General features: G+C 41.4%; 1 protein-coding gene across 1 annotated transcript in view; it reads left to right on the forward strand.

The window, feature by feature from the left end:
• Window positions 1–4,016: 4,016 nt before the first annotated feature.
• The window catches only part of LOC150075842 (uncharacterized), a 43,135-nt gene continuing 30,844 nt past the window's right edge, over window positions 4,017–16,307 (forward strand). The window contains exons 1-2 of the mRNA XM_090387659.1: window positions 4,017–4,390; window positions 9,537–11,883. Coding sequence (XP_090243785.1) covers window positions 9,700–11,865 — 2,166 coding nt within the window. The 5' untranslated portion in view covers window positions 4,017–4,390; window positions 9,537–9,699 and the 3' untranslated portion in view covers window positions 11,866–11,883. The remainder of the gene's footprint in view (window positions 4,391–9,536; window positions 11,884–16,307) is intronic.

Here is a 16,307-nt window from a genome sequence, read left to right on the forward strand (position 1 = left end):
GCTTTCACGTTACCAAGTTGCCAAATTTAAAAATAATAAATAAATAAACTCGTTTCTTAGCTTCAACTGAGCATGCGTGCTTTTTTTTTTTTTTTTTTTTACTGTATTGTATCATGATTGCAATTGTCTAAGCACCTATCATTCGAGTGTCATTGACTGCATCCTGTAATTGCAATTAGAGTTTTGATTGGTGTGCAGAACATAATGGATTGCTTGGTAGGCGTATGTATGGAGGGGACGGATGGGGTAGGGGAGATGTAGAATCTCAAATTAAAAAATAATCGCTGGGCCAACACGTAGCCGTTCGATCAAATGAAGACGGTGCGTGACCAATGTGTTCTTGGAGAACATGTTCCATCCAGGGCAAGAACTCTCGTGTAGGAGATATTTGACAGCAGGGAGAGTAACTTTTTGGGGTTAAGCATCTTGGAAACAAGACACCTCCGCGCGTGTCTGGTAAGGTCATCACCTCTTCGCGTATACGGAAGGTATCATCAAAGTATTCATGATGAAAGAGCTTTCCTCTTCTTTCCCCCATTGTACCGAGGGGGTTAATAGCTGTTACTTAAATATTGGAAAATACAATCTTTCTTCTCTTCCAGAATTTCTTAATAAAAGATGCTAGGCCTGTTTTTAGAGATGTGCAAGGTTCTTTTCCAAGAAGCCATGATACCTTTAGGAAAAAACGACCTCGAAATTGGATACCATATTTTCCAGCAGCACACTTAATGGGATGTTTAAGCGCGTTGATATCTTAGTGTAGAGATACTGGATTTTTTTTTTAAACTCTGCGGGGATATTTACTTACAGATTATTGACTTCTTTCGCTTCGGAGAGTTGATATAATGCTCGAGTTGTTTTCTTTTCTTTTTCTGTCTAATATTTTCGCCCACGTGGGTTCAGCACGCCAGCACAATCTTCAAATAACCCATGGCGATACTGTTATTTGCAGAAAGTGATGTTTTTGAAAGTTCAGTATTTTCTATTCAAGAGAATCCTTCTCATCTTTCTATCCTTTTCTATCTTCTTCTTCTTCTTCTGTTATTGGTTGGCTGGGACCGCTTTAACTAATAAATATCAATGTCTTCTTCGCGAGCGACTTAAAATCCTCACTCTTTCTCTTTCCCCTTCCTTTCTTCTTTCAAAATCACTTCAAGTTGTATTCTGTTACTGCCAGATTAACGTTTAGTATCCAATTATATTTATATTTTGTTTTTTGTTGGAAAAAGAGGGGAGTGTTGGGGGTTACACGATTTAATCGGGGTCAGCAATCATACACCTCATCATATTTTTGCCGTCCTGTTGTACCTTGTAAGAATTAATAGCTTCTCTGAGCAAAGATATCCTTGCCCAGGGCTTAGCGGAAAAAAGAAGCCAAAAAAAAAAAAAAAAAAAAGTCTCTGCGCGTGAGGTCCTGTCTTCCTTCTGTTAGATAGGTTGTCTAAGTAAATGATTAATATGTGACCTGGACGAAAAGGACACCTGCGCTGGGGAACTGACCGAGGCAAACCTGTATTCTGATTACTGAGAAAGATCTGATTGCCTTACTAATGCATCGTGACATTATCACAACCACAAAATACGAACAGCGTTTCAAATTGGTCGCACATTTCGTCACGTGGAGGGTATGAGCAACTCGGAGGCCGTTTCTTGTACTGCGAGTCATCACCTCCAACTAGAAAACGGCCCCCGCTTTTTTGCAATAAAAGGTGATAAGGCACCTCAGTCGCCATTACTGATGAAGGAATGGATTTACTTGAATTAATTATAGTAACTGTAATTCGGCTTAACCAATTAAACTATTAATACATCCCAACATTAGACTCCCACAATTACTATTAACATTCTATTATTACTATTATTTTATTTTTTGTTTGCTAGGAGAGCCGATATATCCTAGCAAACAAAAAAAATAAACAAATAAAATAATAATAATAGATTTTTTTGCACAGATTGTGGCGTGTAACGCCCGCAGGACCGGCCCTAACTTCATTCGACAGCACATAGTGTTTGGGAAAGGGGGGCGCCACCGGTGGTTTCCCACAACTGTGCCATAAGTACTCGTGAAGTATACAATACTCTGTAAAAGCCAAACAAAAGTATTGTATGGGAGAAGTATTATGTTGGGTTCTGTTGTTGTTGTGGTCTGGCTTTTGGCTGTAGGACCCCTAATGGGACCCCACGTTACCCGTACACACCGCTAGGAGGTAGCCAGGCTGCTCATTATTCTCTGGCGGGTCCTGCCACCTAATTGCCTGAGCTTTCAGTGACAAAAAAAAAAAGATAGAGATTGGGGAATATGAAAGTCAAGTGGGGGGGGAATAGTAAGAAATATTGAGGCGTAGAGGAAGGAGTCTTCAAAATTACTGGACGCCGAAGCGATCCTAAATGCTGCTCATAACCAGGGCCGGCTCAAGGGCCACACTGACATGGCGCTCGCCTCCTGCCAATGAGAAGATTTTAATTTTTTAGAATAATTAATTTCACCAATTTGAGCCAAGGTTTAGGGGACGTTGGTGCCCTTAGGTGAGTGCCTACTCGGGCTTACCCTAAAACCGGCCCTGTCCACCCTGGTACATCTTCTCGTATCCTGAAGTTACACTATCGCAGGACCACAGCCAACCCGAAACAAATACCAAGTTTATTAAAAAATATATTTAAAAATATTCGAGAGGGGGGAGGGAAATCTTCGTACCCTTAAGACTCATCAATATTTTTTGAATTTTCGAATACGAAGCGATTTTTTTGCATTTTAAAGCAAAAAAAAAAAATCGTTTCGTATTTTTAACCCTTCATTGATTATTTTTTCCGATAGAGGGCGCTGTGTGCCACCTCTTCTGACAAAAGCGAACGCGAATCATTGGAGCTTAAGCGATCTCGCCGATATTCATCACGTGGGAAACAGTTGCGATGGTAACCGTTGTCATGGTGACTGTCAAGTGTAGCGCAACAGAACTTATCACAGCATGACACATCACCACGGTGACAGGAGCCTGATGGAGAAATAAGAGCTTCGTGCCTGGGGCTCGGGGTCCTTGACCTTGACGCAGTTAGGTTCTCCGTCCTTGACGCCTTTGTAGCCGTATGTAAAAGTGCGTCTGCATCGTCTGTACAGTTATTACCCGGAAGTGTAGGGCATCTCCAAAAATCCTTCCAAGAAGAAAGAGAAAGAAAGAAGGAGGGAGAAAAAAATCATCGTAGAAATCTTCACTTCAGTAACTTCGTTAAGTCCCAGTGAGGCAATGATGTTGGGGAAAGTTTTGCAAGTGGAAGAAGCATAAGATTACAACATCAAGAAGAAATACTCCAAAGATTAATTGGTTCTTGTTGCTAAATTCCAGACCAAAGTCTAACCAGAAGAAAAACTAAATTCCAAAATGGCGCTCGTTCTCTTTTTTTGATTATAATCCAAAAAGTAAGACATTAACAAGATGGCCATTAACCAAGACACTGTTAATGGCAAATACACAAAGTTGCAAATCTCGACAGTTGGTTAACTTTTCGGCTGACTCCACAGAAAGAAGTGCTAATTCTCATGATTTTCTCTTTGTTTTTAGCAGCTTCATCACAAGAAAGATCTTTTGTCCCTACTTGGCAGAAAGAAAAATACTTTCCAGAAGACAACAGTAAGACAATTTACAGGGGCAGACAATCTAAGGTCTATTAGATGATATCTAAAACTCGGGGGGGGGGATGGAAAAGGACTATAGATGAGGATAGGTGCTAATAACAACCCAATAGGATGGCTAGCAGTTCCTATTTATCCTTCACTGTGTCAAGGGGATACAAAGTACCCATGGGGGAAGAGAGAAACGCTTTGGGGGAGGTGAAACGTCTAATTAAATTTCAGCTGCGCTCGCAGCTTCACGTCGGTGTCCTGCGCAATCACGTGACTTGTTTTCTAGCCAGTGAGGCTTGCCTCGCTGGAAGGGGGTGGGCAGGGGAGGAAATGCTTGTAGTCCCGCGAGTATCACGGAGTCATTTGAGGGTAGGAAAAGAGGAGGGGGGGGCATGTAACTTCCAACAGACCCGGGCCACTGGCGGCGGTCCAACGCTGATAGCGTGTGTGCCCCGCCTACGCCGTAAGCCCACTTGCCGACGTGGGATGGGGGGGGGAAGAAGTTTAGGCCGCCGGTAGCAGCGGCGGGGGTTGCAGTGTTGGCTACCCGCTGAGGGAGGTGACTCAGGTGAGACTGCCAGTCGTTAGCAGGGTGCGTGAGCTCGCGCACTTGCGACTCGACGAGTTACCGTGTGCCGGAACTGTCGGGAGTGTGTGTGTTTGTGTCCTTTTGGGTGCGCGTGCATGGGGAAGTGCCGCCCGTTTGTGTCCTCTCTATCCGTGGATCGCGAAACAGGTGTAACACTTCGACTACCAACAGACGGAGTAGCGGTAAGTCCACATTAGTCTTTAAAGGCAGTTACCATAGCAACGTAATTATATTGAACTACGTAGGACGTTTGCTCTGCGTATACAGAATTAATATTCGGTTGTTTTCTTTTTTCTTTCTCTCTCTCTCTCTTCTCTCCTCCCCCCCTCCGGAATCGGGGGTTTCAGCACTGAAGGGGAGGGATAGTATCGTCCCAAATCAAACTTGTTTTTCATCCCCCCCATCTCAAGTTTCACTAAGTATTAAAAATGTTTTTAAAATAGATCAAGATTCTGGGGGGAATATAGACAGCCCCCCTTACATGGTTTCGCCCCCCCCTCCCCAATTAAAACTTTTGGCCTGTACAGAAGCTCTCGATTCTTTCATGAGATATTCAAATCGATTTTTTTTTGTTTTAGTTCTTTTTGGCATGTTTTGGTATTTTACTATCAATCCGCTAGATGGCAGAGTTGTAATTACACCTGGATTTTCTTGAAAGCGGTAAAAATGAAGTGAGCGGGGATCACGGAACGCCAACGAACTGGCCACGAGCGATCTGAACCCAAGTCAAACCGTACGTGTTTTATGTATCGATACCCTGATAACTGTTTCATTGGTATTGCGCCTCATCAGAAAGCGGGTGGAACCAGATGGAACAACTTGTCAAGTCTAGAATGTATGTAGAGTTGTTGTAAAGTACACATTTCAAGTGTTGGTCAAAGATACAAAATAAAACTCACTCTCATTGTTGAGTGGAGTTCCCTTAGGATCATCTTTGGGACCCTCTCGCTTTCTTTAGCATCTACATTCCTTCATATATTTACAGTTTTTGGCTAACCTTTATCACAAAAGAGGCCCAATATCCAGAGGCCCAAACGAAATGTCATAAATATTTCCATAAGGTTTATAAATGTTGCAATTTTTTTTGTCCACCTCTGTAAATATTATTGATAACTTTTGATAAACAGACAGGTTATAAGGAAATGATGATCAGCGACCAGATTGGGTTGTAGAAACCCTTTTAGGAGTTCTTCCTAAGTTATTTTTAATGTGTTGATTCTATTCCTACTTAATTTAATTTTCTCAGTGCATATCTGTCTATTCTAACCCTCCCCCAATAAAACTTCTTAACTCTTCAGAAGCAAAGTTGTAGCTTTGAATGCAATAAATAAATAATAATAAAAAAAAACAAGAAATATCTCTTAAAGAACAGTGCTGTTTATTCGAAATGAAATGCTGTGGCAACTGCTGTTATTTTTCATTATATTTTTAGCTCTAGACTTATACGGATGTAATTAAAATTCAGCATCATTAGAAATCAAGGATCGATATAAATATCAAACATCTATTTAAATTTCTTAATCCTACAGGAAACTATCCTGATTGGACAACGTGTTAGTAAATAACATTATAAATAGCTGCACTTCGCAGTAAATTTACGCAACAATCTTTGCACCCATCATGCAAGCATGCCAAGTTAGAAAAACTATATGTTTACGTAGAGATGCTATCCACCTCACTGAATTTTAATTAGGATTAAGAATACAAACATCTAAATTATCCACTGCACACAATCCATTCAATTTGGTCAATACGATTTATTCTATTATTATTATTCTAATATTAATACATTTTAATGAAACCATAAAATTTCATGAAAATCCGTCCACTCTGAGTCAAGTTGTTACATGCGCACTGACAGACGGACGTTTCTTTAGAATAAAATAACTAATATTATTCTAATATTAGCTATATTGTTCTAAAGAGATCTATAAGCGATTTCTAAAAGTGATTTCCACATACAGAACGAAGTTACTCCATCCTATATATAAAAATCACGTGACCAACAAACTGGGATGAGCTTAATTTAGCCAGAAATCCCGATGCAGTTTTCAAATATTCCATAAGAGGGAAAAAACACGAAATTTGAAAGTCATACATAAATATACATTCTGGGAATAAATGTAATAATTGAACATTACACAGGTTTCATTTGATTTGCCCTCTTTCCCCCCCCCCAAAAAGAATCTCTTTGAAAGGGAAAAAATTGGCAAATCAAATGAAACCTGTATAATACCTGATGAAAGAGAGTCAAAAAAGCACAGATCTTCTGGAGGAGTTTACAAATATCAACAAAACTTAGAAGGCTTCATTGAAATGAATCTTTGTAAACAAAACCAGAAAGACAAAATTATGCAAAAATAGGTAAACTAAGTAACAGTTGCTGGTAAAGTTTGCATGTGCTTAAAGAGCGTATTATTTTTGCCATGTCCGTTCGTCAGTCCGCATGTTATAACTGGACTCAGAGTGGACGGATTTTCATGATATTTTAGGGTTTAATTAAAAAAAAGAATCATTAAAATCGGACCAATAGATTTTCGGCAATTGTTTTTCATAAAATTTCCAGTTATTTTAAACAGGGGGATGATTAAACGGCACCGGGGTTTATCATGCTTATTTTTATGATTTTTATTTTATTTTTTTTTTTTTTTTGTGAAATTTGATGTTAAAATTGGACTAAGTATTACCATTTTGATCTTGCGGTTTCAAGATTTAAATTTTGCCTAATCAACTTTTGTTTTTCTTCCCAAGTGAGAAAGTTGTTCCCCGTCCTCGGCTCAGTTTAAAAACGTCAAGGATGAACTTCTGAAATAAACAAAGCAGATTTTTTTGAAGAAAAAAAAATAATAATAATAACACAACGGAAATTGATTTAAGTTCGTTTCAGGAGTATACCCATGATGTTTTTTTTTATTGAACCGAGGACGGGGAACAATTTTTCCAATGAGAAAAAAAAAAAAAACAGTTAATCAGGTAGAATTTAACCAACAAACGACAAACGTGTAAGTGGGTTCAAGTCTACAGCCTAGAGTTAGCGATAAAAGTTTTTGTTGTATTTCTGTGGTCGATTTGTCTCTTTGCCGGGCGAAAAAACCATGCTACCCTGGCCTGAGATCAACTAACTCAGTCATGTGAAAAAAGGCCCATAAAAATTCCTCAAGTAGTTAACGAATTCGAGTTTTTTCCACCCGGTGTGGGGAGGACAGCGATCCTACCAACTATGCTACCCACGATGGCAATAAAATAGATCAAATGGACAGCATCGAGTTCTACTGAAGGCATCCAGGCTTTGTTAATGGTAAAAAAAAGAGTTCATTTTCCTTCTTCAAACATCACGTTTATCCCACGTGCTATTTACCTCCCCTCGCCCAATGACCTAACTGTTTAATTGTTGACTGCGTCGGCAATTTTCTGCCTACACTCGTGACCTTCCTCACGACAAAGCGTCTGCCCAAAATGGGAGAACTGTTACCGCTTCGGAACCTCTTCCCTGTTATGCAATCGGAATGAACTTTTTGAAATGACATTTGATCTGCATGAAGGAACTAATTCTATGACGAACCACCTCCCCCCTCTTATTTTGTTTGGCCCTGAAGACCCCAGTGGTGTCTTCTAGTGGGGGGACGAATGTTCAAAATGTAATTGGCGCCAGACAGCCGAAATCAAATACTATTCGCTCTGATGGTGGTAACCTACGAGCAGAAAAAAAAAAAAAAATACTCTGGTTACCAAGGAAACAAAACATGTGTGCTGCAGAGACAGCATGGTTTGTTGCATGACTCAATTGATTTTCTCTGGTATTTTAATGCAAAGAAAGTCGATTCTGGGGATGGCAGCATCTGGCGTAAGGGGTGGAGCTTGTTGGAGCTGAAATCTTCGCGAGGTCTCTGTTTGAATACATCCATGAGTACGGTATGTCACCAGTTAGTAATTGCGAGAGCCTTGCAAATAAACTTAGCGTTCTTAAATATCGTTAGCTTCTGGAGCAAGTTGGGGTGACGTCTGGTGAGTCATAGAAGTTGTGAAATTTGGTGTCAAGTGGTCACAAAACCAAATATAGGGTCGTCCCACATGGACAGGCTTTGCCATAGTAGAATTCTTGGATGTTGGATCATTTAGGTTAAAAAGGGGGCAGGTCCAAAGCTAATAAAGAAGGGGAAGGTAGCAAAGGGGATGAGACAACTCTCACCTACATCAACCAAAAAGCTAAATGTTGGGACCTGAAGGTCCCAACATTTAGGCTTTCTGCAAGTCCAAGCGATGCTTTTGATTTACATTTATACACTGACTGGCGAGAAAAGTAGAAACCTTTATTCGCTATCTAGGAGGGCCACCTTTTGCTCCAGTAACAGCGCACGCACTTCGTGGCACGGATTCCCCTAGGTGTGTGAGGGGAGTCTAGATCCAGATTTGGTCATTCTTCCAACAGGATATTTGCCACCTGCTGTATTGTGGTAGGTAGACAACTAAGAAGCCGAACTGCCCTTTCTGACATCCTCATATGGATTCAGATCTGGAGAATTAAGCTGCCAGGGAGGGTAGATGTTAGAAATCTTGGGAATGTTCCTCTGATCATTCACGTACAAATTCTGCACGGTGGATAGCTGCGTTGTCGTCTTGAAAGAATCCATCGCAATTATCTGGATGAAAATGAAGTATTACAGGGTAAGCTTGGTCATATAAGACAGAAGGGTATTCATTGGAGGTAATACAACCTTATAACGGTTTGAGCGGTCAGTCTGTAACAACACAACTTTGCTCCTTAGGATGATACCACCTCCAGCCCTTGAGTGGAGGACACGAGACACTCTGGACGCATGGAATTGTAAGGATTACGCCACACTTTCACCCTACCATTGGCACCAAAAAGAGTGAATCGAGACTCATCAGACCACATGGTCTTTTTCCATTGTTCTCAATGGAAAAAGTCTTTTGTTTTCTCAATTGTGGATCCTGATAAACGTACTCAAACAATAACACCTTTCTGAAAATCAGAAAGATCACGTGCCTTCCCCATGACAAGATCTATCCAGTTGCAAAAGATTTCTAATTTTGTGACCAGGAAGTGTAGCTGGTAAAGATTTTTTTAAACAATGTATACCATTGCAATCCGATAAAACTACATACATAAAGGGGAAAGTTCTTTTTATGTACACTACCGCACCAAAGTATTAGAGACGCAGATAATGAGTTGATCTTTTTGGCACTCATTCTACCAAACGAAAAGTCCACTTTGATATTTTGGTATGGCACTGTATATTGTTATACTTTTGTGTTTATTTTCTACTCTATTTCATGTCTTAACAAACTTTTTTTTTCATATTTCAGGTCAACTACAAATAGTCGTCTTCAGGGTCACTGAGGATCGCTCGACCACGTGACTTTTCCCTTCTACCATTGACTCGTACTGTCAATTCAGCCGTCTGAATGTCAGCCATTAGCTGCTGCTACGAGCAGCTCCCCATTCAACCTGACATGAGGCCTGTGTATTATGGCTGATAGCACCTCAACCATGACCAGCAGTAATGAAGAGGACAGCAAAAAATCAGCCGAACTCGCTGAGAACACGAGGAAGCGCAAACGACTGAACGCAGTATTGGACAAACTGACCACGCAGATCGAACGTCGAAGCGTTGAAAGTGGATCGGAGGACACCGCTCCTCAAAGTCCAAGGGAATCCAACGTCACCATAAAGGAGGAACCTTCCGAAAGTACTCAACAGGTATTAGAACCATCGCGCCCCAAGATTCGGGCCCATAAACCGCCCCTTAAACAACTGTCGGTTGATTCGTACGTCAGCTTCTCCGTCCAAACCAAGCTGGGTCTGGAAGACGTCGATCCAGTTGAATCCGAAGAGGAACAGGAAGAAGAAGAGGAGGAAGAGATCGAAAACACTAAAGCGATGCCGCCTACAACGGATAAGTTAGAACTTATTCACCGCCAGAGGTCACCCCGGTCGCCACTATGTCGAACGCCAACTCCATCTTCATCGGAGATGTCTAGTCCCATCGAGGGAGTGTTCAAACTGGAGTCTTCTGGACGCAAATCGCTCTTTCAGAGGATAACCGAAGAAGGAGACGAAGAAGGGTCCCCTACCGAAGGGGCCATGGGATTGTTTACACCACCGGCTTCAGATACAGCCTCCGGTGCGGGTGGCAGTAGAGAGGAAGGTGACGTCCACGACCAGAATCTCAGTCCCAGCCTCGAAGAGGAGTGTTTGGACGACCCCTTTAATGTGGAACCACCAGTGCCCCCTAGTGGCGAACTTTCCGATATCTTTTCCCCCCCTCACTCCTCTCCGACACACAGAGACTTCCCTAGCCTCGCTTCCTCGCTCGGTCAACAGATGGCGCCTCACTCGCCAATCATTATGGGAAACGGCGCCACCAGAACCAAAATGCCACCGATGGGGGGTTCGTTCCCCCCTTTCCCCATCTGTGACTGCCACCACTGCCGAACTCTCGCCACAAGGACCGGAGGCCGCTTTGGTTCTCATGGATTCTTCGGGCCCGTGTGGGAGGAGATGACGCAGCAGCGAACTATGGCGGAGACGATCAAAGTTCTGTCTACCTCTCCGGTCTCCTCCCTGACCCCCGTCACTACCGTCGGTCCCGGATTCGAAACTTTCCTCCACACCAAATTCCTTCCCGAATTGTACAGACGTCGCAGTCATTCGGACAGCGATCTGCAACAGTGGCTAGAGGGCGCTACCGAGTCGTCGGTGATCATGCCCCCTCCACCACCCCGCCAGCCGACTCAGCTACCCATCCAAGGGACCGTGTTGCGTCAAGGGCCACTGCGCATGCCCAGCGTGAAGAAAGAAGGCAGTCTCGACTCGGACCAGTCGCCTCAAGACTCGCCCCTTGACCTCTCCCTAAAATCGGGCAGTCCGCAGCCTCCGACAGCCGGCATTCCTTTATCTCCGGTGACCTTCGGCACGGAACAGCGGCTCCCCTTCACCCCTTTCGACATCCCGGCGTTAGGAGCTGGGATGGGCGGTCGCGCCCTGATGTTCCCGAAAGTCGAAGCGCCATTCGGTTCCGACAATCCGCTTTCCCGGTACGGCAGCGAGGTGTCGTCCGTCGTCGAAGAAGTGACCCCCGGTACGGAGATGGCGTACGTGTGTCCGATCTGCGGACAGATGTTTTCCCTGCACGATCGTCTCGCCAAACATGTCGCTAGTCGTCACCGCAGCCGACAGATCGACAGCACTACGAAGGCGTACGTGTGCGAAGTTTGCAAGCGATCTTTTGCCCGCAGTGACATGCTAACGCGGCACATGCGTCTTCACACGGGCATCAAGCCGTACACGTGCCGCGTTTGTGGTCAAGTGTTCAGTCGTAGTGACCATCTGAGCACGCACCAGCGAACCCACACGGGGGAGAAACCGTACAAGTGCCCCCAATGCCCTTACGCCGCCTGTCGCAGAGACATGATCACCAGACACATGAGAACGCACGCGAGATACGAGTTGCCCGATAGTAGTTCCAGTTTCGAAGACGTGAGTGACTCCCCCCGGGAGAAATCCCCCAAAGAAAAAATGCCGTCTACACCACCTGTCGAAGAAGTGCGTACAATGTCACCAACCCAAAAGCTAAGTGCATTGACTGTTGGTAGCTCGGCAACGCCACCTATCGAATCTCCAAGTAAAGACTGACAGCCGAACAAAAAATAGGTAAGTGATCTCATTTAAAAGTTTAAATATCAATTAAGTGAAAGTAGGCAGATTATTTCTGCCAGTTAAGCGTGTTCTAAGGCTGAACTGTACTAGATAATCAGTCCCTAGAACGCACTTGTTCCCCTGGATAGAAATCACTGTATTTCTGCACGAGAACTTACTTCACCTGTCTTCAATACTCTTCAGTTCGAACCCAGATAATACCAAACGAGGTCTCGTGTTCCTTATTCTTTGTAACAGTTAATAGACATACAGAAAGATTTCTATTCCCTGGATAGAAATCTTTGTATTTCTGCACGATTACTAACTTGAGCTGTCTTCAATACTTTTTGCGATTCGAACCTGGATGATACCAAACACAGTATGGTGTTCCTTATCTTTTGTAACAGTTAATATACGTACAGAAAATACCCAATAGCTAAGACATTTTAAAAATATCTTCAGGTGTCGTAGGCTTTATGCCGAACAATAAGTGCAATCTCAGTTTAAGAAAGCTCAGATGCGCGCACTCACAGTCAGGGCTTATATACTACTCCATTAACAGAGTGATGCTTTTTTATCATTTTGTATTAATATATTTTGCGTTGTACTGTATATTGAATAAGAATCGTATTATGTTAAAATCTATTGCAGAAGATCTTGATTTTAGGGTCAGTGCAGACGATCTGAATCCTCAATCCCCAATTTTTCAGAAAAATACAATGGGAGGTTTATTCATCCCGAAAATGAACAAACCAGCCTGTAGAACGCGGATTATCTTGCTTTTAGGGTTAATGCAGACGACTTGCTTTTAGGGTCAGTGCAGACGATCTGTATCCCCAATTTTTCAGAGTGCATTTTTCACTCTGAAAAATTGGGGATTCAGAAAAATACAATGGGAAGTTTATTCATCCCGAAAATGAACAAGCCAGCCTTTAGAACACAAACGATCTTGCTTTTAGGGTCAGTGCAGACGATCTATATCCCCAATTTTTCAGTGTAATTTTCAGAAAAATACAATGGGAGGTTTATTCATCCCGAAAATGGACAAACCAGCCTTTAGAACACAGACGATCTTGCTTTTAGGGTTAATGCAGACGACTTGCTTTTAGGATCAGTCCAGACGATTTGTATCCCCAATTCTTCAGAGTGCATTTTTCACTCTGAAAAATTGGGGATTCAGAAATATACAATGGGAAGTTTATTCATCCCGAAAATGAACAAGCCAGCCTTTAGAACACAAACGATCTTGCTTTTAGGGTCAGTACAGACGATCTTGCTTTTAGGGTCAGTACAGACGATCTTGCTTTTAGAGTCAGTGCAAACGATCTGTATCCCCAATTTTTCAGAGTGTAATTTTCAGAAAAATACAGTGGGAGGCTTATTCATCCCGAAAATGAACAAACCAGCCTTTAGAACACAGACGATCTTGCTTTTAAGGTTAGTGCAGACGATCTTGCTTTTAGGGAAAGTGCAGACGATCTGTATCTCCAATTTTATAGAGTGCATTTTTCAGAAAAATACAATGGGAAGTTTATTCATCCCGAAAATGAACAAGCCAGCCTTTAGAACACAAACGATCTTGCTTTAAGGTCAGTACAGACGATCTTTCTTTTAGAGTCAGTGCAAACGATCTGTATCCCCAATTTTTCAGAGTGTAATTTTCAAAAAAAATACAATGGGAGGTTTATTCATCCCTAAACTAGACAAACGAGCCTTTAGAACACAGACGATCTTGCTTTTAGGGTCAGTGCAGACGATCTGTATCCCCAATTTTTCAGAAAAATACAATGGGAGGTTTATTCATCCCGAAAATGGACAAACCAGCCTTAAGAACAGCAACGATTCACACACACACATGACTTCCGAAGCAATGTACGGGCCAATATACGTTACTATCAAAGGTCACAAGAATAAAAATTGCATAATCGGAAGTTGCGCAATCCTTTTGGAAGTCTTCTGCTAACAAAACACGGCCAGCCGAGCTCGAAATTCTACGAACGCAACCTTGTCAAAAACTGAATTTTAAATGTAATTTCCGTTTTAGCTTGTCTCGGGTCTCAATCCACCTCCGCATCTTTTTTTTTTTTTTTTTTTTCCTTTCGGCTGCATTTTCCTTGTCCGCACTGATCGCGACAATGATAAGGGTCATTAAAGTGGGGATGTTAGGATTCTTGCAAGAGTGTACACGTCAAAACGATTCTGTCATCAGGTTTCCGGCACCTGCCCGCTGATAGGAGACACTTTGGCGGAAAGGGTATACGAAGGGAGAATTGCATCGATAGAGAACGTCGTCTGGCTCGACATTAAACGCAATTTATTACCTTTGATAGCGTTCTTATAAGCCACGACATTTAGAAAACAAATTCGCAGTAGTAGAATAAAAGGAATACCCGGAAAGAAATTATAAACATTGATAAGTTTTGAAATTGTTTCAGTCGTGTTGGAAACACTTAAATTTGACTCTCATCGGGGTTTTTACACACCATGGAGGAGTTAGTATATCCCTGGTAAGGGTTAAGATGTTATTTTTTATCCCGGTAAACTCGGGTTTTTCATCCCGCCAACAAGTTAACCGAATTCAATAAGGATATCCTCTAAAAGTCAACCTTAGATAGGTCAGGCTTATTGAGTTCGCTAAAATTATAAGAACATCAACCATCAACAATATAAGAACATCAACCATAATTGCCTGATCTTGCCCCATGCAACTTTCTCGCGAAATTGAAAACCTTTCTATATCTCATTTTGAATCAACCAAGGACTATGTGGTTGTGTTACTAGAAAATAATCGTATCGGGTTTCCAGAAAGGTTCACAAGCAAGGCTGAGATGTTTGCAGTTAGCAGGAGAGTACTTTGAAGATGGCCATCTTTAATACTACTGTTGTTACGTTTAATTAAAGGTATTCGCTTATCCGTCTGGATGCTGTTGTGAGCATCAGCGACCTAGACCATATTGCAGCGTTTTATATTATGTATGTACGCGTTGTATGTTGTGCGGGATGAAAAATCCGGAATAACCTACTTGATGAGCTACAGCCTCATTTGAAGAGACCTTTAGAAATGCTTCCAGTCATCGACAGGAATCAAACCCAGATCTCTCCAAAGGAGTATCAAGTGACGAAACCACTATTGGGATATTCTAGATCAATAAATCAGAATTAATTACAAAGACAAACTTTGGAATTAAGTATTAAGTACCTTCTAATTTCCACCACCCTTCCCTGATCTTGCCCCATCAGACTTTTTTTTTTAATGTATCAATCTTTTTTTAAATATTAATCGTCTTAATTATAAGTTTTACAAATAAAAAAAAATGAATACTTCTACACTAAAAACAATACAATGGATTGGGACGTTTCGGTAGATTACTTTATGATCCTTCTTCAGACAAATCGAAGCACGTTTTACTAAATTTCACGCATTGTGAATCGAACCCGGGATGATTGAGAAAAAAAGTCACAGTTGCAAAATACTTTTATCGCTTTTAAGAACTTATGGTTCCGACTTGTTTTTGTAGAGATAGTACAAACGTAAAAGTTGTTTAGTGGAAGGTATGCCAAATATTTTGGCATCTAGTGTAGGTTTGAACTGCCAAATACTCTGTTTTAATACTTGCACAGTTCATCAGCACTTTTTTTGGTGCATCAGCTGATGTTAAGGAAATGTTTACAAAGAGGAACTGTCACTATTTTAGAATACTTTTTTTTTCTTTCAAGCCCTAATTTTAAACGATAGCACTAATGACAGTGTACTCTGATATAATTCGGATTACAAAGTGGATTAAATCTTACTTAATCCCTTTGACGAGATTAAAATTTTGAAACGACACGAAAAAGTTAATCGATAATTAATATCTGGAATGGTGTAAAAATTTCTTTTAATATACACTAAAATGTAGCGTACTGTATTCATCACTGCACTTCTATTAATGCGCACGCACACTTTTATAAATAATTTTCGGGATATAAAGTTGGCAATATTGGCAAAGACAATTTGGAGCTGTTCCCACATTGCTTTTCGGTAATAGAATTTTAGTCGCTTACTTATATTACCCAAAAATAATTATTGAAACATCTATTGTACTTCCCTGATCTTGTTCCATGCAACTTTCTGTTATTTTTTTTATGTTCCAAAACTTTTTGAATTTTTTTTTTTAAGAACTGGTGTGATTTTTATGTCATTTGCATAAAATAGGTTTTGATCTGAAACATTGAGGACTTTACGACCACAGCGCTAACCACGAGGGCAAAAGCAAAAAATGGCTATGAATTAATGAAATCTCTGAACAGTAAGGGGAGGGAGGAGGTCTAGTATCTAATCCCCAAAGAATTAACGAGCTCCACTTAAACAATTTTGACGTATTATTTAAAACGATCTGAAAGCGATGTTTATTTTTGTATAACTTCTCAGCCTTTTCATTCTAATTTGTCCGTTTTGT

The sequence above is a fragment of the Mastigoproctus giganteus genome, chromosome 13, assembly GCF_048544385.1.
Source record: "Mastigoproctus giganteus isolate SK-2022 chromosome 13, ASM4854438v1, whole genome shotgun sequence".
NCBI lineage: Eukaryota > Metazoa > Arthropoda > Arachnida > Uropygi > Thelyphonidae > Mastigoproctus > Mastigoproctus giganteus.